This window comes from Phyllobates terribilis, unplaced genomic scaffold (assembly GCF_046119375.1).
Source record: "Phyllobates terribilis strain yellow unplaced genomic scaffold, ASM4611937v1 Scaffold_8__6_contigs__length_399053987, whole genome shotgun sequence".
Taxonomy (NCBI): Eukaryota; Metazoa; Chordata; class Amphibia; order Anura; family Dendrobatidae; genus Phyllobates; species Phyllobates terribilis.
Window position 1 is genome coordinate 144,419,990 of NW_027362768.1, and position 26,688 is coordinate 144,446,677.

At 41.2% G+C, this 26,688-nt stretch overlaps 1 protein-coding gene across 2 annotated transcripts in view; it reads right to left on the reverse strand.

The window, feature by feature from the left end:
- Positions 1-23,281, reverse strand: part of GLIS1 (GLIS family zinc finger 1) — a 169,634-nt gene extending 146,353 nt beyond the window's left edge. Inside the window, exon 1 of one of the 2 annotated variants that reach the window (XM_073642620.1) lies at positions 23,178-23,281. In XM_073642620.1, coding sequence (XP_073498721.1) covers positions 23,178-23,211 — 34 coding nt within the window. In that variant the 5' untranslated portion in view covers positions 23,212-23,281. Of the gene's footprint in view, positions 1-21,613; positions 21,905-23,177 lie in introns of those variants that run through there. The other variant, XM_073642621.1, reaches the window with a different exon arrangement.
- Positions 23,282-26,688: the final 3,407 nt, after the last annotated feature.

Consider the following 26,688-nt stretch of genomic DNA (forward strand, 5'->3'; position numbering starts at 1 on the left):
CAATGGGAAAATGGTGGATAGAGGTGATGACCCTATGGGATTTGAGTCTATGCCAACCACGGAGCCAACTTGCTGACAATTTATTGCATGTTTCCTTTTTCTCTATTGTCGATTCATTGATTTTACTCAACATTTATCCTCGCGACCACTCCTGCAAGTATAAAAATGGATCTCGTTTTGGCTGTAAATTCTCGGCTGGCCTCAGAACTTCTCGAGTCGCCAGCATTCCTACCAGTTCCAGAGCTCTGCATGGTCTGATTCATGAAGCAGGGTTGTATATGTGTACCTTGTCTTGGATACCGGCATGTGGATATCATTTATGCCTATTACCACTGAAAGCTTGTCTTTTCTGTTTGTGTTGGATTACATAAACTTCAATACTTCTGGGTTTCAAAGAATTTATCTCGGTTAAAGTTATTTTACTCTAAACATAAAATTGCCCATTTAATTCCCTATGGTGATAAACTCGAACAGAAAAAGATAATATGTTTCAAATAGAAAAATATTAAATAATCCTGTCCAACAAACGTTATTGCAGAATATAAAAGATTGTGATGATGAGTGCACATATTGCCGGAGACAGGCCAAGCTTCTGAGAATAAACAGATTGCATTAGTTATATCTATGCAAGTATATATAGATATGTATGTATGGTATATGCACAAACATAAAGGTGTGCGTTTCTGCATAATATACATAAAAATAGCACTAAATCTACCATAAAATTGTATCAATCTTACATTTATTTTTAAACACTTTTGCCAAACTTGATAACTTTTAGAAATTCTCCTTTCAAAAGAATTGGTTGTGTGGCGTGCTAAGAGTGTCACTAATTTTATTTAAAGCATAAACAGATCCCGTTTAGGAACCACACCATTTCCGCACCCCATTTCCATTGTGTGATTGTGAGTCTGCACTCGAGGGCTGAGTCTGATGAGGCCACTGTCACGCAAGGTGTGGGAAAGACTAAGTCCAACACGCAGGGATGAGGGGAAGGGAGCCCAGACACTAGGTAAAAGGTAGTGGAGACTTCCTAGGTTGATCTGATATCACCCTGTCTTCCCTATTGTTCCTATACTGGTTCCTCCCCAATCACCATACAGGAACCTAAGCCCTGTATCTCCCTAGCTCTTGGCCCTGGATAGTGAAGGGGGGATAAGCACTAGTCAGTCCCCACTAACAACTAAAGACAATAAGGGAGACAAAGACGAGGGAAAGTAACTTAACTTGAGCTGACTTCAGAGAGATTACACCAAATGTCCTCCTATCACCAGAGAGGAAGTAAGCAGACTGCAGTAACTCCAAGCCTTCACAAGGAAATATGTGAATATCACCAGCACCTCCCTGTAGCAAACAGAAAGTACTTACACACCCAGGCCTGGGTGTCAATTAGCAGGAGGGAGGTAGCCGCTGGGTCCTGGAGTGAGACAGATTTAAGAGGGTGTCTGTAATGCCAAACGAAGAGATCTTCTGCAACGCCATTCACAGAAATATCCAAAAAGTTATGCTTTCTGGAAGGCTTTTGCAACACTGCAGAGTTTTTCGAACCCTAACCTTTTCGTCTGAACCACCCGGACATTTGGGGAGAGTTGGCTATTGTGACATTTAGATACTCTCATGATATATTGACGTATTCAAATGCACACTCACAACATACATAGCAACACCCATGCACACTCAAAACATACAATATCAATCAAAAGTATTGACACGCTGGTTCATACAATGTTTTTCATTGTTCTTATTGGAATGTGCAAACTGTAGATTCAGACTGAAGGCAGTAAAACCATGAAGGAACATATATGAAATCAAGCAGTAAAGAAACACGTCTGAAACAAACCAAAATATCTGTTAAGCCTTATACCTTCAAAGTACCCCTGTTTCACTCTGATGATAGTATTACACACTCTTGTCATTCTCTGAAGCAGCTTCATCAGGTGTCACAGGTGTATCAGAGGTGACAGACAGTCGCCCAGCAGTTGGTTGCAGGAGATCTCTACGTTTGGCATTACAGACATCTTCTTAGATGAGTGACTGTCTCTAGGACCTAGCGGCTACCTCCCTCTGGTAAATAGCTCCCTGGCATGGGTGTATATATACCTGGTGTGTCTGAAAGGGAGGTGCCGGCTATATTCATTTCTACTTGTGAAGGCTTAGCAAGAGCAGTACTTTGTCCACTCTGGAGCTTGAGGTCGAGTTCACATTTGTCTGGAGTCATCTAAAGCTAAGCATTCTCCCCGTTTGTCTACCCTTGTTGTCTATAGAGTTTTAGCGGAGATCGACTAGTGCTCATCTCCTTCCATCCCTAGCCATAGCCTTACGCCATGGAAAGACAGGGCGAGGCACGCGTGCGGCGATTGCTGAAGAGGCATTATAGGGACGGTAGTTGAGACAGGGTGACACTAGACAAGACTAGGAGGTCTCCATTTCCCCCGTGTCTGGGCTCCCTTTCCCTCTTCCCTCTGTGTTGCACTAAGTCTTTCTCACACCTGGAGTGACATCAGGTCATCACCTGAAATGGCTTCCAATAGTCTTGAAGGAGTTCCCAGAGGAGCTGAGCACTTGGCTGCTTTCACTCTGTCAATTTATCCCAAACCATCTCAATTGGGTTGAGGTCGGGTGATTGTGGAAGCCATGTCTTCTGTCTGTTAGGCTCCCCTTGTGAGGTGGATTCTCTATGTCCCAGCAACTGAAAAGCACATAGGAGCAAGGACTTGGAGCATTACAGGCCACAAACCAATCGGACGCAGAAAAGTCCAAAACAACACAGGCAGATGCAAGCTAGGAGCAGATAGAAGTGCACAGCAAAATAAAGAGGACTAAGAGTCTTAATAACAAGACACAGGTGTACGTCTTAGTGGGCCTTAAATAGGATAGGCAGATGATGTCATGGGAGCACACCAGGTCACATGTAAAACCCAGCGTGGAGCAGAGTGCAGCGGCCAAAGGGAAAGGTGGTTAAGTCCTGCCGAGCCCAGTCAGATGCATAACATAGGACTCCATCCCTCTTAAACACATAGCCCTTACATAGCCTCAAAGTGTGTTTTGGGTCATTATCCTGTTGCAACACAAATGATGGTCAGATTAAGTGCAAACCAGATGGGATGGTGGTCGTTGCAGAATACCTTGGTAGCCATGCTGGGTAAGTATGACTTGGATTTGGAATAAATCACCAACACTGTCACCAGCATATCACCCTCACACCATCGCGCCTTCCCCTCCATGCTTCACAGAGGGCGCAACACATGTGAAAACCATCCCCTCATCTTTTCTGCATCTCACAAAACATGGTGGTTGGTGACAAAAATAAAAAATGTTGTCTTGTCATGCCATAGTACAGATTTCCACTGATCTAATGTCGTTTCCTTTTGTTGTGTGGCCAAAACAAGTCTCTACCTCTTCTTTGTAGTCCACAGTAGTGGCTTCTTTGCAACAATTCAACCATAAAGGCCTGCTGCTTGTAGTCTCCTCTAGATAGTTAATATTGAGATGTGTCTGATACTTGATATCTGTACATAATTTATGACAGAAGAAACGTAGGCTAGATATGCGTATCAGTAAGTTATCTACAGTCAGTGGTTAATGGCCAGATTGCTCCTCAAGGCTGCGGTCAACCTAAGGTCATCACAACGAGCCATTGACCAGAAGCAAAATGGCTGCAGTTGTGATAGGGAGATGATTTATGAACTGGGAAGGAATGACTGACATCCACATTTCTAGTCTTCGTCTCCTGGAATAAAATGAAGATATCGCCTTTATTATATGTTGCGTAAACAGTTAATATAGGCCATATCCGTGGTGCCTCTATGGTAAAACAATAATCTCCCTCTACAAAAAATCAATTGCATTAGCTGGAGATTGTATCCTTACAAATGTTTTCTTGGCAAAGTATCATTACAACAATAATCATAGTATTACATAGTATTCCCAATGTTAGGCAATTCCCAATTGTTCTGGTCTTTGCTACAGTTGGAATGATCTTGACACGTTTATAGCTGGATGTCCTAATAGCAAAAAATATTGGAACATTTGTCAATCTAGTGTAAAACATTTTTTTTATATTTCCACCATTAAGATTTATTAGAAACTTTGCTGTCCATTTATTTTTAATACAAACAATAAACCATTAATATCACCCCCTATGTTACACGTATAGACAGCAAAATTTCCTATGTGGTTGAAATTTATGCAAATATGGTATAATTTTCTATTAATTTCAACAGTGTCAATTTCGATGAGCCGGGTCACTAGATTAGCCATAGTAAAAATTGAAATCAGAAAACCACATTGCTTTTTTGGCACAACACAACATATTCGTAATCTGCGGTGTTTTCTTTTTGCTCTACAAATTGCTTGGGTTTACTCTCTAAGTGCTGCCTTGTATTTGGTTCAGTCCGGCTTTGTAAAATATGCCACTTTTATCAGCTTTTAATGCCCTAAATGACTAAATCAAGAACACATGGCTCATGAATATCGGCTGTCAAGCCGTATTAGACTCACGCTTACAACTACAAGTCCATAGGCAGACACTTTGTCATGAATGTGCCTTGAAAACATTAGATCTTTCACGGGGAAAATCAAACCATGTGTGGCCTCTGACCGAGATAGTCTTACTAAAAGGGGACTTCAGGTATTATCTTCTGCATTCCAGAATCCTTCAAATACTCATAATTAATTGCGTACAAAAACAATTTTACTGTACTGGATGCTGATTTGTATGCAATGATCAAAAGGCTTTGGTGCCTGCAAGGCACCTGTTAATAGGAGACTGTTGCTTCTGGGCTTATGTCATGGGCTTACGAGGGATCTTCCAGTAAAAGTGGTAGAAAGGTTAGCAGGGTGCTAAGTGCTGTTATTAATAGGAAGGTCATAAAGCCAATGCATACTATTCATTTTGTGCGTTCAATAGTAAAAGTGTTGGAACAGCCATGGGATCAAACACGGCTCTCGAGGAGCCCACACCTTAAAACACACATCACTCTCATCTGTTCCTTATTAACATTACCTAAACTCTTCATATATACCTATTCCAAAATGTTACTGGTATTTTCTACCTTCTCGGATTTGCACAATAATAGGATGACACAATTCAAATCCATCATTGTCATATGGGACGATAGTGGTGATGATGGAATTTAGGTTTTATTTTCAACCTTGACCACCAGCAGAATATGTCCAGTCAATGGTATTTGATAAAAAAAAACACTTATTTAAATGACTTTTAGGACTTTATGATGCTAATTCATAGTCCAAATGGAAGAACCAAGAAGAGAAATATACAGTAAGATCAGTGTCTTCAGGAAGAGATGCTGACTCAATGTGACATTGGACTGCCCATTGGTCACGTGCATTACCGAGTGTCCCAACCCAACTTAAAGGGGTTGTTCACCTTCAAGAACATTTTTTTTTCTTACTTAAATGCATTAAATTGGGGCTAAAAATGATTCTTCAAATTTGTTTTCATTAAAAATTTTACACTGTTTGCCATCTATAGACCCTGTATTACACTGTCTAATGCTGGCTGCAGAATGAGTTACCGGAAAGAAAAAATATATATTTTTAGGCCCAATTGTATGCATTTAAGTAAGAAAAAAAATTGTCCGCAATGTCAACATTGTCCACAGAAGGTGGACAACCCCTTTAAGAAAAGTGAACAAAATATTTTAAAACTTGCCAGAAAGCAGTGGATGCATTAAAGTTCTCCTGGCAATCCTGCGCTACCACCTTTGTAGTCGCGTAGATTTTAGCTGTCCTTCTATGAAGACATTATAACATTATGAATACCCTCAGTAACCACTGCAGCCAATCGTGACATCAGCCGTCATATTCTGACCATACTACCATGACCGCTAAAGACAGTGATTGGCTGCAGTGGTAACGCGAATGTTGTCAAATTATCAAAATTGCAGGACTGCTGGGAAAGACTGTTCAGACCACCAGAGCACCAGTACTGGCTAAGCAGGGAAGTTACCTAGTGATTTTATTAATTTTAATGCATGCATTGCTTTCTGACCAATTTTATAAAAATGTTGACAATCCCTTTTTTTTACGTGGTGTAAATGCCGCTGTTCTCCTGAATCTGCTGTTCTTTTCTTTTGATCCTCAGTCTCTCTGTTCCTGAGATATAGTCCTCTTTCTCTGTATGTCTTGTTATTTTAAGTAAGGTGGACGGGGTCCTTAAGAACATACCCACAAAGATGAGTTTAGGTTTATGCCCTTTGGCTAAAAAGTCTAGATTCATTTATAGTGAAAAGAAGACCATATCTCCAGAAGGGAAAGGTGCAGGAACAAAAGAAAAACAATGCTGGATTCAGGAGAACAGCGGCATTTACACCATGTACTTACACCATATAAAGAAATTACATATTTATGGCAAATAGTTCAACAAATGTAGATGAGGTTTATGCTACATAGCGGCATCATCTATCATGTTCAATCTTGTATGGTAACTACATTAACCCCTTCACCACCTTGCGATTTTCCATTTTTGCGTTTTCATTTTTTGCTCCCCTTCTTCACAGAGCCATAACTTTTTCATCTTTCCATGAATATAGATGTATGTGTAGCATAAATGCTGATCTTCTATGATCGGGGCCGGCATTCATAGGAAGTTCTCAATGACAGGCACGGGGGTCTTCTGCAGTCCCCCGGCTGTCATGAGAACCCATCGGCGCCCACCGATCACTTGACAGGGGCGCTGATCGGCGTGTCTTAAGACGCACATCTGGTTTGTATGAGTTAAATGCTGCTGTCAGAGATTGACAGCGCCATTTAATATGTTAACAGCCGCGGGTGGATCGCAATTTCACTCGCGCCTGTTAGAGGCATATGATCTGACCAGCTGTCATGTGCCGGGAAAGATGCGGGCTCAGCGCTGGAGCCCGCATCAAAGACAGGGTAATAACCTTGGATGTACCTATACGTCCAAGGTTATATAGGGGTTAAGTTAAACTGGACACAAGTGAAAGTGCCATTTTCTTAGCTTTTGCTGGAATTCAAAAACTACCTGGCCTAAAACCAAGCATCATAGATGGTTCCATAAGGCAGGAGAACAGATACAAATGATGTATAATAAAATGTGACAACTATAAATTCAAGTAAAAAAAAAACTTAAATCTTGCAGCAATAACGTCTCACAATGCAACAAACTGATAAAACTAGAAAGAGTAATGCAGAGACAAGACAGAAGTAAACGTCCTATGATAAATGGAGCCTGATTCTAGGGATGAACGCACTTGTACATAGGGGTTGTGCAATTCCTATATAACTATAACACTCCCATTGTCCAAATTACTTATGTACAACGAGCCCGTGCAAAGCTTTCAACATTTTTATTTATTCGGTAAGAAGAAAAATAGTGTCTCCTATTTCTCAGAGAAGAAATTGAGGGATGTGAGGAGGACAGTCAATTTGAAGCACCTTTCTTCTCTTGATAATAGGGAGGGAGAGAGTAAGTGGGCCCCCTATCTGTCTCATATACATGCACCTAACAGGGTAAATAAAAATCAATTCTCTAAACCTCTTTTATAGAGGACCTATCAGATGCTCAAAAAATGTAGTTAAATACTTGTACAACTCCATGTGCTCCCCTGATTCTGACGCTCTTTTACATTTTGTGCTGCGTCGCTCCGTTGCAGATATATTCACATTTGTTGCAGTAGGTATGAAGCGCAGTATGGGAAACCTCTGCTCAGACCAACTGAGTGTTTCTTCAGGGTCTTCTTTGGGTTGTGCACTTTCAACCTTCCCTCCCAGACACTGCCAATCACAGCTTGGGAGCGTCTGAGACTGCTAGTTCAACTACTGAGCTGTGATTGACAGTGTCTGGGAGGGAAAAGTGAAAGCACACACCCCCATAGAAGACTCTGAAGAAACACCCAGTTGTCATGCAAGCAGAGATTTCCCATAGTGCGCACCAAAAGCAACAAATACGATTATTTCTGACTCAGGAAAAACGGAAAAGAGCGTCAGAATCAGGGGAGCTTAGGGATTTTTCCAAGCTATTTATCACAATTTGTTTTGTGCTGTTCTTCTTTTATTCCTGCTGGTAATATATGATTAAATTGACAATAGGGTACATCCACTCAAAAACTGGTCAGTGACAGACTATGTAGGGACAAACCCAGTTGACAGGCGGAAATATAACTCCCAGTTGTTAATTTATTGACACACTTCCAGGAGGAATAGAACAATATAGTTCTCTAAGGAAAGATACGGAATTGTTATTTCATGGAAGCAGTGAAGCCGGGACAGTGGACCATATGGGTTTCAAATGTTGGAAGTTTTGAGAATAAGCTATTAATGTCAGGACTTTGCCTAGTACATGTGCCACATACAGTACAGACCAAAAGTTTGGACACACCTTCTCATTTAAAGATTTTTCTGTATTTTCATGACTATGAAAATTGTACATTCACACTGAAGGCATCAAAACTATGAATTAACACATGTGGAATTATATACTTAACAAAAAAGTGTGAAACAACTGAAAATATGTCTTATATTCTAGGTTCTTCAAAGTAGCCACCTTTTGCTTTGATGACTGCTTTGCACACTCTTGGCATTCTCTTGATGAGCTTCAAGAGGTAGTCACCAGAAATGGTCTTCCAACAATCTTGAAGGAGTTCCCAGAGATGCTTAGCACTTGTTGGCCCTTTTGCCTTCACTCTGCGGTCCAGCTCACCCCAAACCATCTCGATTGGGTTCAGGTCTGGTGACTGTGGAGGCCAGGTCATCTGGCGTAGCACCCCATCACTCTCCTTCTTGGTCAAATAGCCCTTACACAGCCTGGAGGTGTGTTTGGGGTCATTGTCCTGTTGTAAAATAAATGATGGTCCAACTAAACGCAAACTGGATGGAATAGCATGCCGCTGCAAGATGCTGTGGTAGCCATGCTGGTTCAGTATGCCTTAAATTTTGAATAAATCCCCAACAGTGTCACCAGCAAAGCACCCCCACACCATCACACCTCCTCCTCCATGCTTCACAGTGGGAACCAGGCATGTAGAGTCCATACGTTCACCAAGGTGTGTCCAAACTTTTGGTCTGTACTGTATGTAGCACCCTGAGGATTCGGCTGCTACAGGGGTATTGCACCTCAAGCCAGAGGTGTGGTATTCCACTCCCGGGTAAGGATGGAGTGTGGAACTGAGCTCAGTAGGCTGCATGCACTACATACATCCCATTTCCGGGGGACAGATCAATGGTGCTCCCACTAGGTATATGTGCAGGTACGACAGTGTCTGTCCCTGGCTGGAGTGGGAGGGGGGGTGGAACATCCCAGTAGTGTAGGGGCAGATAGGGGGAGCAGTCTGGGTAATGCTAGGAGCTCATTGGGTGCTGGTCACCTGAGCTCACACATAGAGGGAGTATATAAGGTGGGAACCATCTTAGATCAGGGTCAGACAGGCAGACAGTTACCAGTCAGTCTTTTGTAGAGGGTCAAGCAGTCCTGAAAGAAGAGAGAGAGGAGAAGAAAAGGACCCAGAGGGGAAGAAGAGGGAACCCCAAATACAACCAGAAGGGTGAAGGGTTGGCACAAGGGTACCGGATCCCAAGCTGGTGGAGGGCACTAATCCTCAGCCAGAGACCGGAGGTTGTGGGCAGGATCTGCCACGACCCCCCACTAAATCCACTGCGAAGGCACACCGAGTATAGGGTCAGGGAACCCAGAGACAAGGGTTTTACCAACAAGAGGCCCGAGGGAGCCGGACATAAGTGGATCCCTGGTGGGGAAGGCCAGAGAAAAGGAATGTCAGAAAGGGAGCTCAGGATCACGCTCCAGAATTACCTGGGGGTTGGCCGAGTCCAGGACCTGGTGGACGCAGCACGGCTCGGGCGGTCACTCAAGGCCGGAGTGACCAGCACAACAGCAGTAAGTAAAAACCCTGAACTGCACAGCCCGACTCTGAGTTTTATTACCATCCTCACAGCACCACCACAACCACCACCCTCTACAACTGACCCCCTGAGGCTATACCCCTCCCGTTGGGGGTTATACTACCAGAAGCTGCACACACACCACCAGCCTCAGCGGACCCTGCTGCAGCGGCGGCCGTATTGACCGCAAATCAACGGGTGGCGTAGTCGACACTAAAGAACATCCAGCAACATCTGTAGGACTGCCACACACTGAGCTTGACACCCTGGGCACGGACCGGGTCACCGCCACTCGGAGACTACAACCCCCATCTGATCCGGCTCCGGGTATCCCCCAAACAACACTGGCCCAGGGGGCGCGTCACTGTACACTAAGGCAGGGAAGGTCTCCCATTTCCTTATTTATTGCACCATGAAAGGAACATTCTCCATCCCCCATTCTGTTTTACAGTTTGACACAGGAATTCTCCTTCTCATGAAATCAGAATATACTAAAAGCATTTTTTTGTGATATTTGTTTGTTTTCCAGAAATAACAATATTAAAATTCTGACACATTCATTGACATTACATCATCGCCCATGCATATTCTAACACTAGTAACTGTCTTATGTATTTCCAGCATATAACTAAGTTATTCCAGCATTTAATATCCTGATGGCTCAATACAAAGGGATCAACACTTAAAGGCACCCTACTTTCCCAGTCTCGTACTTGGTATCTGTACATTCACTTTTTGGCGCGTACTGCACCAACTTTGCAGCCTTTACCCATTTGCTAAATACTTTTTTTTCCAGGGATATTTGAAGGAATCCTTCAGAATTAGTCTGGAAACTTTTAGCCTACGGCACAAGTATGTATATCCATTTTTAGATTTTATGAAAGATCTTTTCCATAATGAGCCCATTAATAGAAAGTTTAAATATAAACCAAATTAGCAGAAAATCTCAACAACACAAAAAAAACAACTAAATAAATAACAAGTGGAGAAAGTACAAACCGAGATCTAGTAAATGAAATGGTGACTTCACACAAACAACTGGCAAAACTTGCATAGCCCTAAGCGCTGACGTATGGTATTTTCATATTACAGATACGAACTTGAGCTATAAAACCAGGGATTCAGTACTAATTTTTAATAGATTCATGACGCCAAATTTTTAAAGGGTGTAAATACTTTTGCTGCCAATTTATATATATGTCATACCTTAAAGAATAAATTCATAAAGTAACACATAATTGGTGGATAAAGGTTGAACTTGATGGACCTAAGTCTTTTTTCAACCTATATAACTTATGTAACCTTGTTAAAAGTCCCACCGTTTGGTGTAAAGAGATCTTTTACCAACATATGTGTTTCTGTGGTTACAGACTACAAACAAGCCCTATGTAGTCTGAATCTACAGCCATGCCCTCTGAATTATTTACACAGTAAATTAATTCAATATTCCCATCTCTGGCATTAACAGCATATCAGAAAGTTATGTCCCAAGTGTCTAATAGATGGAACCTGCATTTATAGGAAGAATTTGGCCACGTCTCATGCTTTTGTTAATGGAGAGGTGACTGAACATGTGCGACGCTCTCCAATAACTGGTATGGGAGCTCCAAACGTTACCAAGCACAAGTGAATATGCCTTAAATGACCAAGATGGTACAACCCCTTTAAGGTTTAGTCTTGAAATCTCGGATTTGGAGTTCATATAGTAAATGTGCTTTACTCCTTTTTAACAGTGTTGATCTTCAGGTTAGATGATTAAGTAGGAGGCAGTGGAGAAGTACAGGTAGATGGGTAACACACCAGGGCGTACATACCATAGAAGCCGGATGAGAAGGGGCTTAGCCCTAGTTGGTCTTCTTTCCTTTGTCTTGGATGGAGAAAACCAGTAAGGGACTTGCTTCTCCATGGAAAATGCATACCTATTATCCAGAAATGTGGAAAACAAACACTGGCCCCTTTGACTTTGTTGGCTACCAAGACTTAGTGCCCTAATAGAAAATAATTTTTGATATTCGCTATTGAGCTCCATCTTATCTAACTCAGGGGGGTTGAGGATAGAGTTGTTGGTTCTTTACCTACCATTTGGTGTAAAGAGATCTTTTACCAACATATTTGTTTCTGTGGTTACAGACTACAAACAAACCCTATGTAGTCTGATAGTCTGATCCTGCAGCTATGCCCTCTGCATCAGTTACACAGAAAATGAATTGGGTACTCCCATCTCTGGCATGAATGGAGAATAATTTTTGAGATTTTCTATTGAGCCCCATTGTCACGATTCCTTCTCTCAGTGATTGATTGCTAAGCTGTCCTATGGAAAGTGGGTCATGCTGAGTTGTCGGTGCTTTGATTGACAGCCTGGCTGTCCAATCTTGTAATGGGCATGCTGAGCTGAGTTCATATCTTCTGCTGCCTGACCCTTTGGACCGTGTTCTAACTATCCCTTTGTCTTGTCCCTTTGCTTTGATCCGCTATCTCCTGGTATTTTGACCCCGGACCGTGACCTAAGTTGTGCCTTTGTCTTTTCCCTTCGTGCTCTCTAGGTATTGACCTCGGAACGTCAGACTTCTCTGCCTCACGGTCTGTCCATGAGTAGTGACTAGCATTATACCCATCTTATCTAGCTGAGGAGGGTTGAGGATAGAGTTGGTTTTATCGAGTGGAGAACCACTAAATTTCCCAGTGCTCCTATTTCCTACCTATAATCATGGTCGTAGCCTCGGTGCAATATTCAGGTCTCTTGTGGTCTAGTTCTGACCTAACCATCAGTCAACATGATCTAACAAGTCTGACTGTCGACGTATATGACAAATTCCAACCTAGGTGACAAATTAATTTTTTAACCAGTTAAAAAAAATTCCAGAAAACGTCATTAGAGTCAACACAAAAGAGACATTGTTATAGAAGACATGAAAATGTAATTTTTTTTCAAATGATATATTTTTGTAAAATGAGAAAATCACACATCGTCCAAACAAATCATTAGCTCCATCTACAAATAAATGAAACTTTTGTTGAGTTTAATTTAAAACATAAACCCGAAACTTTGATTTCAATGTGGAGAAAATTGTATGGACAGGATTAGTGCAGCCCTCGTAAAATGTAAATACAGTCTGATCTCAATTTTATAAAACAACAGGCAGAAATTAACAGCAGATTTCTTACATTTCGACATTTTCAATAAGATGTGTTATTAAATACATTAGGGAAGATTTCTCAAAAAAAGAACATGCAGCTCGGTACGGAACAAATCACACAAGAACAATTTTCGCTTTATGACAATTGTAGAGACAAAATTAAAGGCCATGTACGTTAACATTGTCCAGATCTCCCTGGCTGTCGTCACTAATAACTTCTCACAACATTTTAAGAGAGAAAGTTTAGCCCAAGAAAAACTCCTCAAGATTTGGAGGCAAAGGCTTTTTAATAAAGGAGAGCTAGGCTGGAGAGTTATAAAATATATCAAGAAGATCATTGACATTCTGTCTTCTACACAATATATTTAAGAAATTGTTCCCATTTTAGACATCTATGGTGAATTTCTGTGCTTGTTTGGTGTAACTGCTGCTGAATTTAAAGGGGTTCTCTGCTTAATAGGTACAGTAAATTTCTCTCTGGGCATCCATGAGGTTAAAATAATAAAAGTGGGCATACTCATCCCTGCACTCTGCTCCCTGCTCCAACAGTCTCTGCCACGCCAAGAGCAGTGATGTCACCAACCAACAATGACTTTCTGCCTGCTGATTGGCTGCAGGGTTAGGAGTTCTGGCGGTCAGTGATGTCATTGCTGCTGGACTGTCACGGAGGCAACTAGCATGTATCCTCAGCACCACCCTATTCACTGTGCGGTTTCTCCTCGTGGCAGGCCATGCCGCTGAACTTGTTCCCGCCTGACTCCCCTGCACGGCTGCTACAGCAAGGTGTTTCCATCTGGCCTTAAGGGAGAGTGGTCAGTATCTGCAGGAATTTAACCATGCTGTGTCCTACAGGGGTCTGGCTCCCCAGTCTATCCCATGCAAGCAGGTTCTATTTAAGGCAGCTCCTCGCACCATTCCTTGCCCAAACATTAGTTCCTTCCCTGTTTGTATCTATACATGCAATCACGTATTGTGATTCTCGATACTGACTCGGCTAGCTAGCTGTCCTGTCTGACCTCTCAGCTCCTGACCCCGGCTATTTATACTGATCCTGTGCAGCCTGCCCTGACCTCGTACCGCTTGACCACACTTTGTCTTTGCCATCCTGTACTGTACCTCTAACCCTCCGGTCAGCTGCTGCAGACCCAAAGACTGCCCTGGAGTGGCACCTGGCGACTACCGGCTGCCAAGCCTAACCTCATTACCAGAGGCTTGAGGGAACACTAGGTAGTCGCTTATTCACGCCAGGGTAAGTCCAGCCCATGGTGCAGTGGGTCCACACCCACCCGTATTACATAGCGTTGCACAGACCAGCAGAGTCCTTAAGAGTGTCAGTTCTGAGGCAGGGAGTGGAGTATTGGGGTGAGTTTACTATCTTTTTAATGAGCAGAGAACCCCTAGAAATTCAACAAGGTCAAAGCCCTTTCTCATCAGGCTTCTATGGCATATATACCCGGGTGCATTACCCATCTACCTGTACTCCTCCACTGCCTCCTACTCGATCATCCAACCTGAAGATCAACACTGTTAAAGAGGGTCAAAGCAATTTTACAATATGAATGTCAAATCTTACATTCCCAGACTAAACCTTAAATGGGTTGTACCATCTTGGACATTAAGGCATATACACTTGTGCTTGGTAACGTTTGGAACTCTCATACATGCTATTGAAGTGCAGATGTTCAGCCTCCTCTCCATTTCTAGCAGCTTGAGACATGGCCAAGTTCTTCAGATTAATGTAGTTCCCATCTTTAATTGAACCCCTTTAATTGAAAAACACATAAATACTGTTGCGGATTTCAGCTTCCAGCAGATTCATCAGCACTCAGATTTTATGAGAGAATGAATTGTTTTACTTGCTGCATACAACAACCATTATTTTCATCACCACAGCATGGAGAATTAAAGGGAAGTATTGACACAAACAAAACAGACAGGTCATATAATACAGAGCAGAGAGGCGTTACGCACTTATCATCAAACTGTAACACTTAACACACTCCCATCTGCTGTCTGCTTGACACAGTCCCTCTAGCATAAGTCTGCAGACACTGATACACTAGTAGCGAGCGACCGCAGCAGAGATGAAAAGGTGCTGTGTTCGCTCCTGAAGTAACACTGTGTGCTCACACGCTGAAGCTTTATTTTCAGGCAGCGTTCACTCTGGCCAAGTAAGTGCTGTCAATCTACATAGGGAGAGGTGGCGGAGCACGGAAATCAGGGGGTGGAATGATGCACTCAAAGCTTGTGGTCACACCAAGGGTGCACTGAGAACCCTCATTTACATATCAGACTTTCTGCTTTTAGGCACATCAAAGGAAATGTTTCATACGCCCAATCTATGATTTTTATAGGTGCTAAGTAGTTAATTTAAATAATGTTTTTGAGGTGACAGGCATTTATCTCTTTCTTTAATAGGAAAAGTATAATAGAAAAACGTCACCGTTTCTGAACTTTTTTCACCCACTCTGGGTTTTGGCTTACAAAAACTGATGTAAAATACTGACCAAATACTTAAAGTTTGAATGTGGCCTTAGCCTGGGGCTACAAGGTGACGTCAGGTGACAGCAATTCTTAGACAAGGTATGCAACCAAAAAAACCTATGTACAACTTGTCTGCAACTTGCTCTCATGTAATTATATTAGAGCTGTGATTTTGCTGTGAAAAAAAAAGTTGAAGTTGCATGCAACTTACATTGAAGTCTACGACAAGTGACTCGCCTCCAAACAGAAATTCCAACATATTTGGAAACATATACAACTCACACAGCTGCTGTAGGTGGACCAAGAGATGTCGCCATGCGAGATTGCAATATTACTGTCACACGACACATGTCGCCATTTAGCCCCAGCCTTATAATGGTAGATAGTCTATTAGTCTCGGCATCTTGCCTCTGCACTGCAACTTATATGTAAAAGAAGAAGTGCAAAAGTACTGTAAATCTCTGCAAATTTCGTTCATTCTTTTGATACAATCTGACCCTTTTTTTCATCAAAATATCCAACCCAACTCTCCCACGATCCACTTATAAGAAATTTTAAATATATTCTATTAAAACTTTTATTACCAATGTACAGTAACATTCCTTTAATTCAATAGTCCAGAAATTCTGCTAGGTCATAAAGATAACTAAATATGAGACTTCTCTGACACTAAAAGGGTCTTCTAGTGAAAGCAAGTTATCACATACCCAAAGGATAGGTCATGATCAATGGGGGTCCGACCCCTGAGACCCGCACCTTTTGGCAGAATGTGGCATTTTTATCCCTGTTAGAATGGAGCGGCAGTGTGCATGTGCGACGTGCGCTCCATTCACTCCCTATTGGGCTGTCGAGTGCTGCGCTCGGCTTTTTCAAGCAGCCTCACGTTGAATGGATGGAGCAGCGGTCGGGCATCCAAACTGCTGCTCCGTTCTAATGGGGATAAAAATGCCTCGTACAGAATAAAAATTCCCCTGTTCTGCTAATCGTGCAGGTCGCAGTTGTCGGACCACCACGATCAGTCCGTTATCTCCTATCATGTGGGTAGGTGATGACTTGTTTTAACCACACAACCCCTTTAATAAAACAAAAATGCAAACAAAAACATAAATTAAGAGCAGATTTCTGATTTTATTTTGGGCTTTGATGAAGAATTATAGACTTTTTAATAACTGTCGGCTAATCCAGAACATTTACTAATCCAGCATCCTTAATGACGGATTTTTGAAGATCATTTTAATTTTGGCAAATAAGCATCGGTGTATAATTCCAACATGTGATATTGCTCTATTTTATACTAAAGGGAAAGTGATTTGAAGTAATGTCCGCATTTTAGCAGGACCCCCGATTGACAACCTAGCAAACAAAGGAAGCAGACACGGGGTCTCTGCACACAGATTACTGAACGTAGCGGCTCTCCGGAGACCGACGGACTCAATGACCTCATATTGTAAATAAACAGCTTTTATAAACCCCTCTCTCTGTGTCTCCGCAGCGTTGCATCATATTAAAAAGCATCAGAAGAAGCCATAATTGTGGAGCCTGAGCTGCTGAAATATATCATAAAACCCCAAATCTGTACATTATTTATCCGTCTGTACTTTATTTTCTAATCTCTTTATTACCTGTCAAAAACTGGCAACGATTAAAATACACAAAATGGCCGTCACACCGAACAAAACCATACAAAGAGCGGTGATATACATGATAGTCACCACATGATATAAATATGGGGATAGCAAATAATACATGTCAGAGCGTATATGTATGGTAAATGTATGTCTAAAAAGTGTGTACATAGTTTAAGACTATGGATACAGGAAAGATTTATCAAAACTAGAACAACAGAGAAATGGAGCTGTTGTCCCTAGCAACCAATCAGAGACCAGCTTACATTTTACAGTGGCCCTTTGGAAAATGAAAGCCAAGATCTGATTGGTTGCTATGGGCAACTTATAAATCTCCATCATTTTTTTCACAAATTAGATTTTAGAAAAGATTACAAATATATTACAATATGGCTATGTACAGGTGCATCTCACTAAATTAGAATATCATCAAAAAGTTAATTTATTTCAGTTTTTCAATACAAAAAGTGAAACTTAAGTATTATATAGAGTCATTACAAACAGAGTGATCTATTTCAAGTGTTTATTTCTGTTAATGTTGATGATTATGGCTTACAGCCAATGAAAACACAAAAGTCATTATCTCAGTAAATTAAAATAATTAACAAAAAACACCTGCAAAGGCTTCCTAAGCTTTTAAAAAGGTCCCTTAGTCTGTTTCAGTAGGTTCCACAATCATGGGGAAGACTGCTGACTTGACAGATGTCCAGAAGGCAGTCAGTGACACACTCCACAAGGTCCCAGAGTCTGGAGGAAGAGTGGAGAGGCCACAATCCAAGCTGCTTGAGGTCTAGTGTGCCGTTTCCACAATCAGTGATGGTTTGGGGAGCCATGTCATCTGCTGGTGTAGGTCCACTGTGTTTTATCAAGACCAAAGTCAGCGCAGCCGTCTACCAGGACATTTTAGAGCACTTCATGCTTCCCTCTGCCGACAAGCTTTTTGGAGATGGAAATTTCATTCTCCAGCAGGACTTGGCACCTGTCCACACTGCCAAAAGTACCAATACCTGGTTTACACACAACAGTATCACTGTGCTTGATTGGCAGCAAACTCACCTGACCTTAACCCCATAGAGAATCTATTATAGAGAATCTATGGGGTATTGTCAAGAGGAAGATGAGACACCAGACCCAACAATGCAGACGAGCTGAAGGCAAAGCAACCTGGGCTTCCATAACACCTCAGCAGTGCCACAGGCTGATCCCTCCATGCCACGCCGTATTCATGCAGTAATTGATGCAAAAGGAGCCCCGACCAAGTATTGAGTGCATTTACTGAACATACATTTCAGTAGGACAACATTTCGGATTTTAAAATCATTTTTCAATCTGTTGTTATAAAACTATTCTAATTTACTGAGATAATGACTTTTGTGTTTTCATTGGCTGTAAGCCACAATCATCAACATTACCAGAAATATACACTTGAAATAGATCACTCTGTGTGTAATGACTCTAGATAATATAGCAGTTTCATTTTTTGTATTGAAGAACTGAAATTAATTAACTTTTTGATGATATTCTAATTTAGTGAGATGCACCTGTACATAGCTGTGTAAAAAAGCTGATACAAAGACTAAGGACTCATGCACATTACTGCATTACTGATCTGTGTTGTCCATATATGTAAAATGTAAAATATACATCTATATTGTGCATAAATCATCATGGCGATATGTGCCTCTCATGTTATACAGATTTATACTGAGGATAAGAATATGGCATGTTTTATTATTGTGATGGATTCACCAGTAATCTTTCTAGTGGAGAAAATGGTGCCTCGTGGAGGCAACATACTATAGCAATGGTGCGCCAATGCCTGGGAACAGACCTTTGCCCGGTGCAAGAGACCTTACCTCTTCCCGCTTAAGCCAATTTTTTTTGCATTTTTAGCTTTTTTTATCTCTTATTCCAAGAGCCATTACTTTTTTTTCCTGTTCTCATAGCCCTATGAGGGCTTTTTTTTTGGTTGACACAAGTTGTAGTTTTGAATGACACCAATCGTTTTGCATACATATAATGTAATGAAAAAACATGGAAAAAATGACAAGGACCGTGAAATGGTGATAAAAAATAAAAATCTGCCATTATTTTTTTGTTGTGTTTCAATGGTTAAAAAAATACGAACTTTGTAAAAAAGAAAAATGGTGTGTGTTGCTGTTTTCTGAACTTTTTTATTTTTCCATTGATGGGGCTGTAGTTTTTATAGGTATGATTTAGGGCTACAAATGATGTTTTTCAACATTTTATAGGCAGTTGTGGTATCAGAAAAATGACAAGTCTAGCTTTAAGATTTTTTTTTTCTTTATGGCATTTACCATATGGTTGAAATAATTTTAGATTTTAATAGCTTTCACTTCGCAGTGAAATCAGTATGATAATAATAATCAATATATAGTGCAGCACAGTGGCTCAGTGGTTAGCACTGTACGGCGGCTCAATGGTTTGCACTATTGCTTTGCAGCGCTGGGGTCCTGGGTTTGAATCCCACCAAGGACAACATCTGCAAGGAGTTTGTATGTTCTCCCTGTGTTTGTGTGGGTTTCCTCTGGGTTCTCCAGTTTCCTCCCACACTCCAAAGACATTCTGATAGGGAATGTAGATTATGAGCCCCAACAGGGACAGTGATGATATCTGTAAAGCGCTGTGGAATTAATGGTGCTATATAAGTGAGATAAATATATATCTTTATTTTTGTACTGGAAGAAGGGGGTTATTTAAACTTTTTTTTTTTTTTTTTAAACATTCTTTTTTAATTTGTTGGGAGTACAAAGATGGTGACCGTAAGTAGGCAACTCATTGGCACCACTCGATCACAATCTGGCGTGCCAACGGGATTCCACCACTTACATGCTGCATGTCAGAGATTGACGGCGGCATCTAAGGGGTTAAATGGCAGTACTCAGAGCTAGCTCCAGTCGCTGCTGTAAAAAACAGGTGCTGGATTTATAACGAAGCCAACACCAACTATTTATGGAGTGGGTTCAGCTCCTAAGCCCAATCCATGCACCCAACTCCGATGTGCTCTGTATGTGTATGGCGGATGTTGGGAAGTGCATTACCTTATAAAAAAGCATAACCTTATAAAGTGAAAAACATTCTTATACAGTATGCCATAGATTGAGCAAATTTAGAGGAATCTGGGACCCTGGCCATTAGTGGTCATGGACACTTACCAACCACTTTAGCCTTGCTACACTTCATTTAGACAAATTAAATGCATTTGAGAAGCACTTATTTATTTTTGCAGGGACATAAATTTTAATGAACATCAAAAACCCAAGGAGCATGGGTTTATTTAATTGCAGAGACATGTCCAATATTGATTCACGGGTTGGATCAAAATTGGTAATGCAAGTCTATGGATCTGTGAAAAAAAAATCTGACAGCACTATTTTATTTAGCCAACAGTTTCATCTTGGAAAAGGAGTCAAATTCAACAGACTTGCACCAAATTCACAAAATGTCCCAAAGACATCTGTAAATCAGGTGTGAGCACTATGCATTGAAGTGTAATAGCTGAATCTAGCCAAAATACTGCATTACTCAGACGTTCCAGATTTTTCACGCACGCAATAAACTGTCTACGTTTCATCATGTTTTAGTTATTATCATCAGTGGTTTTCACGCATTAAAAAAATAAACGGCAAAGCTTCTCTTATATATTGCAATGTCAATCACGGGCAGCACACCTATTGCACACTGATGCCATCCGTGATTGTCACAGACCTATAGTCTTGTATGTGTAATTGTGATCTGTGACTCCGATCAAAAACAGACACACGTCCGTGATTTTTTTTTGCAGACAAATGGTCCGCAAATAACCCAACGGAGGAAGCGTGTATAGACTTTGATGAGTGTTCTATCTGCAAAAAAAAAACACGTACATGATTCACGGATGTCTGTATGAGGCTTTAATATGTGGCTAATGTTTTTGGATTTTTTTTTTTTATTTTCTTTTTATGTTACGCATACTGTATAAAGCTTATGAGCATTTACACATTAATCTAAAAGACAGAAAAAGTTACAGCATCTGGACTTGAGAAAAAAAAAAAATCTTCAACATGTTTATTCACCTCTTGTACGTGATATTTTAGCTTTACGATCCATGTTCTGTTATTTTTTTAGGGTTGTTGTTTTTTTTTACATTTTTATTTCATACATAACTCAGGAAAAAAAATAGACATTGTGTTAACCTATTCTAAATCAGTGAGTTATCTCAATGTGCACATGAAACAGATTACCGATAAATTCAGCCCAGCAACATCTGTGTATATACACTACATCTGAATGATGTTTCCCATTAGCATACAGCACTGATACATCTTTATATTTCCTATAGCTGAATTGTGGTTGTCATTTGGCATAACCCATCATGACATAACACAACTGTAATCTTCTGTTTTGCATGGGACTGCAGCTAAATTTAAAAACATAATATATCTGCGCAAATGAAATTCGAGGAGAATCCCACTGGTTTCGACTTACCCTTCATGCCGCTGTAGTGACGCTCGTAGTAGTGTTACCGGTCCTGTGATAATATGATCCTCACCCTAATAGCAGGAAACTTCCATGTCTAGTGAGAGTACCCTCCTTTGCCAGGTTTGAATGCACAGCACAGAAAGAAGGGTCTGCGGATGGTGGGAGTAGTGACTGAAGGAGGACCCCTCTCATTATCAGAAGAATTATGCACACACCCCTCCATCCATAGCACACACCCAATAATGACAGAGACATTGGACCCCATTATTATACCTACACTATTATCTACGACTGCTGCTAAATGTACAGAATATAATCTTCCATATAAACTTTGAATCCAAAAAATCAGGGACACTATTGGTAGCATAAGTCGTAGGAGTGTCAGCAACTATTCTGGGTAATTAGACACCAGGCTTGCAGTTCAGCGACATTTTGTATTGCTCGGATGGAATCCTAAATAAAAGAATTAAGCAACTTTACAAAGTCTTTAGTTAAAAATATTTTATTATTAGATGTATACATCTCCTATGCAGACCTTTGTGTCTCCACGGCAACAGACTACAAACAAACACCGTGTAGTCTGATCCAGTAGTCATACTCCCTTTTTTATGCATCAGGAACATTGAAGTAGGGTACAGATCCTGAGATCTCATTAATATTTCTAATAGTTTTATTTTACCATAGAAGTGAATGGGGCAATAGATTCAAACAGAAAGCACTGAAGTCCATTTGGACCAGCCATATTTTCCATAAGATGGCTACCGCGATAGTACTGCAGAGAAAATATTATATATATTATATATATATTAAAATCAGTTTTCTTAACTTTTTGCTATATATTGTTTTTTCCATATCACAAATTGTATTAAAAATAAAAAAATCTTGCAATTTTCACACCGGCCATTGAGGCTTTTTTAGACTGTTTTCAGGAAATTCACTTGCACATTAGCAGCAATGTACAGTCTGACTGTTTTGTATTGAAGTGTCTAATGAGCATGTGCAGAGATCATTGCGGAAGGAGGGTAACAGGGTCAACTGTGACATTGGCTATTGTAATCAGTGGGTACTCTATTATCAGCTGTGTATAGAGGTGTTACCAGTCATTGTATTCCTGGCTCTGATGATAAGGAACCTGCTGAAAACTTTTCTTCAATGGACAGTAGGCAAAATTCAGAAATAGCCTCCATCAGTGTCCAGTGTGAAACTTGCAAGATTACTAATTTAGCTAGTTAATAAAGATGGGATGATGATGGGATGAAAATCACAGCAATTTTAGGCACCATTTATATGAGTGTCTGACCGCACAAAAGTTGCACTAATGACATTATAGATGTATCACATAATGACTTTATATGTACTTTTCATACAAATGTGACATTATACTGCCCCGTACTTCTCTTAGCACTGTGCATGAGTAGGATACATGGCAATACTTTGCCCTTATGCATTGCTGCTGTGCTGTGTATTTTCAAGTACAGGTCACATAATGTAGTATTCGTTCAGTTCTGATCCCTGTGAGGCTTGTATCCCATAGTCTCATGATAAATTAAGACAATGCATAAAATCCTACCTTTGCTGTATAAAAGGCAGTTTGCTCCCGGCATTTCACTAATGGATCATCCTCCTTCCTTCTCTACATCTTACCTCCTTATACATTCCCCTCTGTGTGCCCTGTACTTAGAAAAAATAATAGTGCCCATACCATTTTTTTTTAGAATACCTGCGCCCCCTAGTGCACATCATGCAGTACTGCAAGACAATTACTCAATTTGAGGTTTCCACTGTGAGTTTTTGATGTTGCACCCATTAAGTAAAAAACAGTCTACTTGCATTTTTTTTCGAAAAAAACTCACCAAAAACTCATGATAAGGTTGCATTAGTTTTCACGGCGTTTTGGAGTTTGGTCTTAGATGCAGTTTTGGACTTGTTCTTTGGAATCCACTCCTAGCTTTAACCCCCAAAAACTGCATTAAACACTGCAATGAAAACGGCATGTTATTCCAGGCTTAAGCACATACTAGTTTTTTGCTAAAGATTTTATGGCATGAAAATAGGTCTTAGAACCCCAAAGCATTTTTTGTGCGTTATTTTTTTGGGCTTTACACTGTTTTTGTGTTTGTTTTTTCTACTTTCAATTGATTAAAATAACAAATTTTGTGTTTTTGGCGTTTTTTAAGCAGTTTTAATGGTCTCTGGAATTGACATGCGGAAAAATAAAAGTAAAAAAAAAACAAAAACACTACACTATAGGTTTAATAGGAATCCTATTCAAAAAGTATTTGTGTGTGAACATTACCCAAAATCCATTTTTTTAATGGGGATTTTTCTGTCTCAGAAATCTACCTTTAAGCAAAACCTAAGTTCGGCACTTTTATTTAACATAGCTTTGTGAATGGGGTCTCAAAAGATTCAGTAGTCTCATGTAGTAATTTTTCAATTACGCAAAGAACGGTCAAGGTATCTTCAGGGTTTGAACAGTGTAAGGCCACGTTCACACATTCAGTATTTTATATCGGTATTGGTAAGCAAAAAACAAGAGTGGAACAATCAGAGGAAAAGCATACATTATCCAGCAGTTCAGACATGGATTAGTAGAGTAAGTACACCAGCCTCATTCGGTCAAAATATTTTTTAAATGGGTTTTCAGGTCCTAGAAAACGCCTGTCTTCATGTTTAAAAAACAAGATTGTTTTACTCACCATCCCCAGGTCCTGTGCTGAGTCGCCGCCGCTGCTTCTGGTTTTGGTTATTGTCCGCAGCACTTAAGGCACATAGAGCTCAGCGGCTCAGCCCAAGATGATGGCATGAGCCACTCAGTTCACCGCTTGGTTGCATTGCTGTCAATGTGACGTCAGCGCTGCAGACAATAACAGACAAGGAGCAGCAGGCAGAAACTCAGCGCTGGACCAGGGGAGGGGGAGTAAAACTCTCAAGAATCCAAACTAACTATGAATATTAAAACAAGGGAAATTAGGTCCAGCACCACTTGCGTGGAATAGAGATTATAAAAACATAAAAAATTTACTATGAACTCATTTTATAAAACAGTGAGCTTAAAAAGAGCGAATCAGAAACATGCTGTCTGACGAGTTTCGAACATTTAGTTCTTGGTCATAGTCTAGCTAGGTTCCTGCCGGGAAGATCTGTTGCACTGTGGCATTCATAACAGCAGTCATAGCATTATACAGCGGATCAGAACCACATCTGACAGGGCCCCTCCTCATAAACTTATAATGGGCCCTTATAATTGGACCTGACTAATAGACAACCATAGGTGTGAATGTGCAACAAAGGAGGGACCATTCACTCCCATCTTACTCCCTGGGTCGTGAGTCAAAATGCTTCCACACCAGATGCAACAAGCATCAAAGCTTTTTTTTCCCTGCAAGTAGCATAATTTTATCAATTTTACCAGAAACTACACAAATAATTCCAAGCAAAGTTATTAGAAATCGTGTCTATAGTCCATAGTGTAATCCACAGCAGTGTTTCTCTCAGAGTAGCAGGATAACCTGGAGATGCTGTGGATTATATACTGCTCAAAAAAATAAAGGGAACACTCAAATAACACATCCTAGATCTGAATGAATGAAATATTCTCATTGAATACTTTGTTCTGTACAAAGTTGAATGTGCTGACAACAAAATCACACAAAAATCATCAATGGAAATCAAATTTATTAACCAATGGAGGCCTGGATTTGGAGTCACCCCCAAAATTAAAGTGGAAAAACACACTACAGGCTGATCCAACTTTGATGTAATGTCCTTAAAACAAGTCAAAATGAGGCTCAGTATTGTGTGTGGCCTCCACGTGCCTGTATGACCTCCCTACAACGCCTGGGCATGCTCCTGATGAGGTTGCGGATGGTCTCCTGTGGGATCTCCTCCCAAACCTGGACTAAAGCATCCGCCAACTCCTGGACAGTCTGTGGTGTAACGTGACGTTGGTGGATGGAGCGAGACATGATGTCCCAGATGTGCTCAATGGGATTCAGGTCTGGGGAACGGGCGGGCCAGTCCATAGCTTCAATGCCTCCATCTTGCAGGAACTGCTGACACACTCCAGCCACATGAGGTCTGGCATTGTCCTGCATTAGGAGGAACCCAGGGCCAACTGCACCAGCATATGGTCTCACAAGGGGTCTGAGGATCTCATCTCGGTACCTAATGGCAGTCAGGCTACCTCTGGCGAGCACATGGAGGGCTGTGCGGCCCTCCAAAGAAATGCCACCCCACACTATTACTGACCCACTGCCAAACCAGTCATGCTGAAGGATGTTGCAGACAGCAGATCGCTCTCCACGGCGTCTCCAGACTGTGTCACGTCTGTCACATGTGCTCAGTGTGAACCTGCTTTCATCTGTGAAGAGCACAGGGCGCCAGTGGCGACTTTGCCAATCCCGGTGTTCTGTGGCAAAAGCCAAGCGTCCTGCATGGTGGTGGGCTGTGAGCACAACCCCCATCTGTGGATGTCAGGCCCTCATACCACCCATATGGAGTCGGTTTCTAACCGTTGGTGCAGACACATGCACATTTGTCGCCTGCTGGAGGTCATTTTGCAGGGCTCTGGCAGTGCTCCTCCTGTTCCTCCTTGCACAAAGGTGGAGGTCCTGCTGCTGGGTTGTTGCCCTCCTATGGCCCCCTCTATGTCTCCTGGTGTACTGGCCTGTCTCCTGGTAGCGCCTCCAGCCTCTGGACACTACGCTGACAGACAGAGCAAACCTTCTTGCCACAGCTCGCATTGATGTGCCATCCTGGATGAGCTGCACTACCTGAGCAACTTCTATGGGTTGTATAGTCCGTCTCATGCTACCACAAGTGTGAAAGCACAACCAACATTCAAACGTGACCAAAACATCAGCCAGAAAGCATTGGTACTGAGATGTGGTCTGTGGTCCCCACCTCCAGAACCGCTCCTTTATTGAGTGTATCTTAATAATTGCCAATAATTTCCATCTATTGTCTATTCCATTTGCACAACATCATGTGAAATTGATTGTCAATCAGTGTTGCTTCCTAAGTGGACAGTTTGATTTCACAGAAGTTTGATTTACTTGGAGTTATATTCTGTTGTTTAA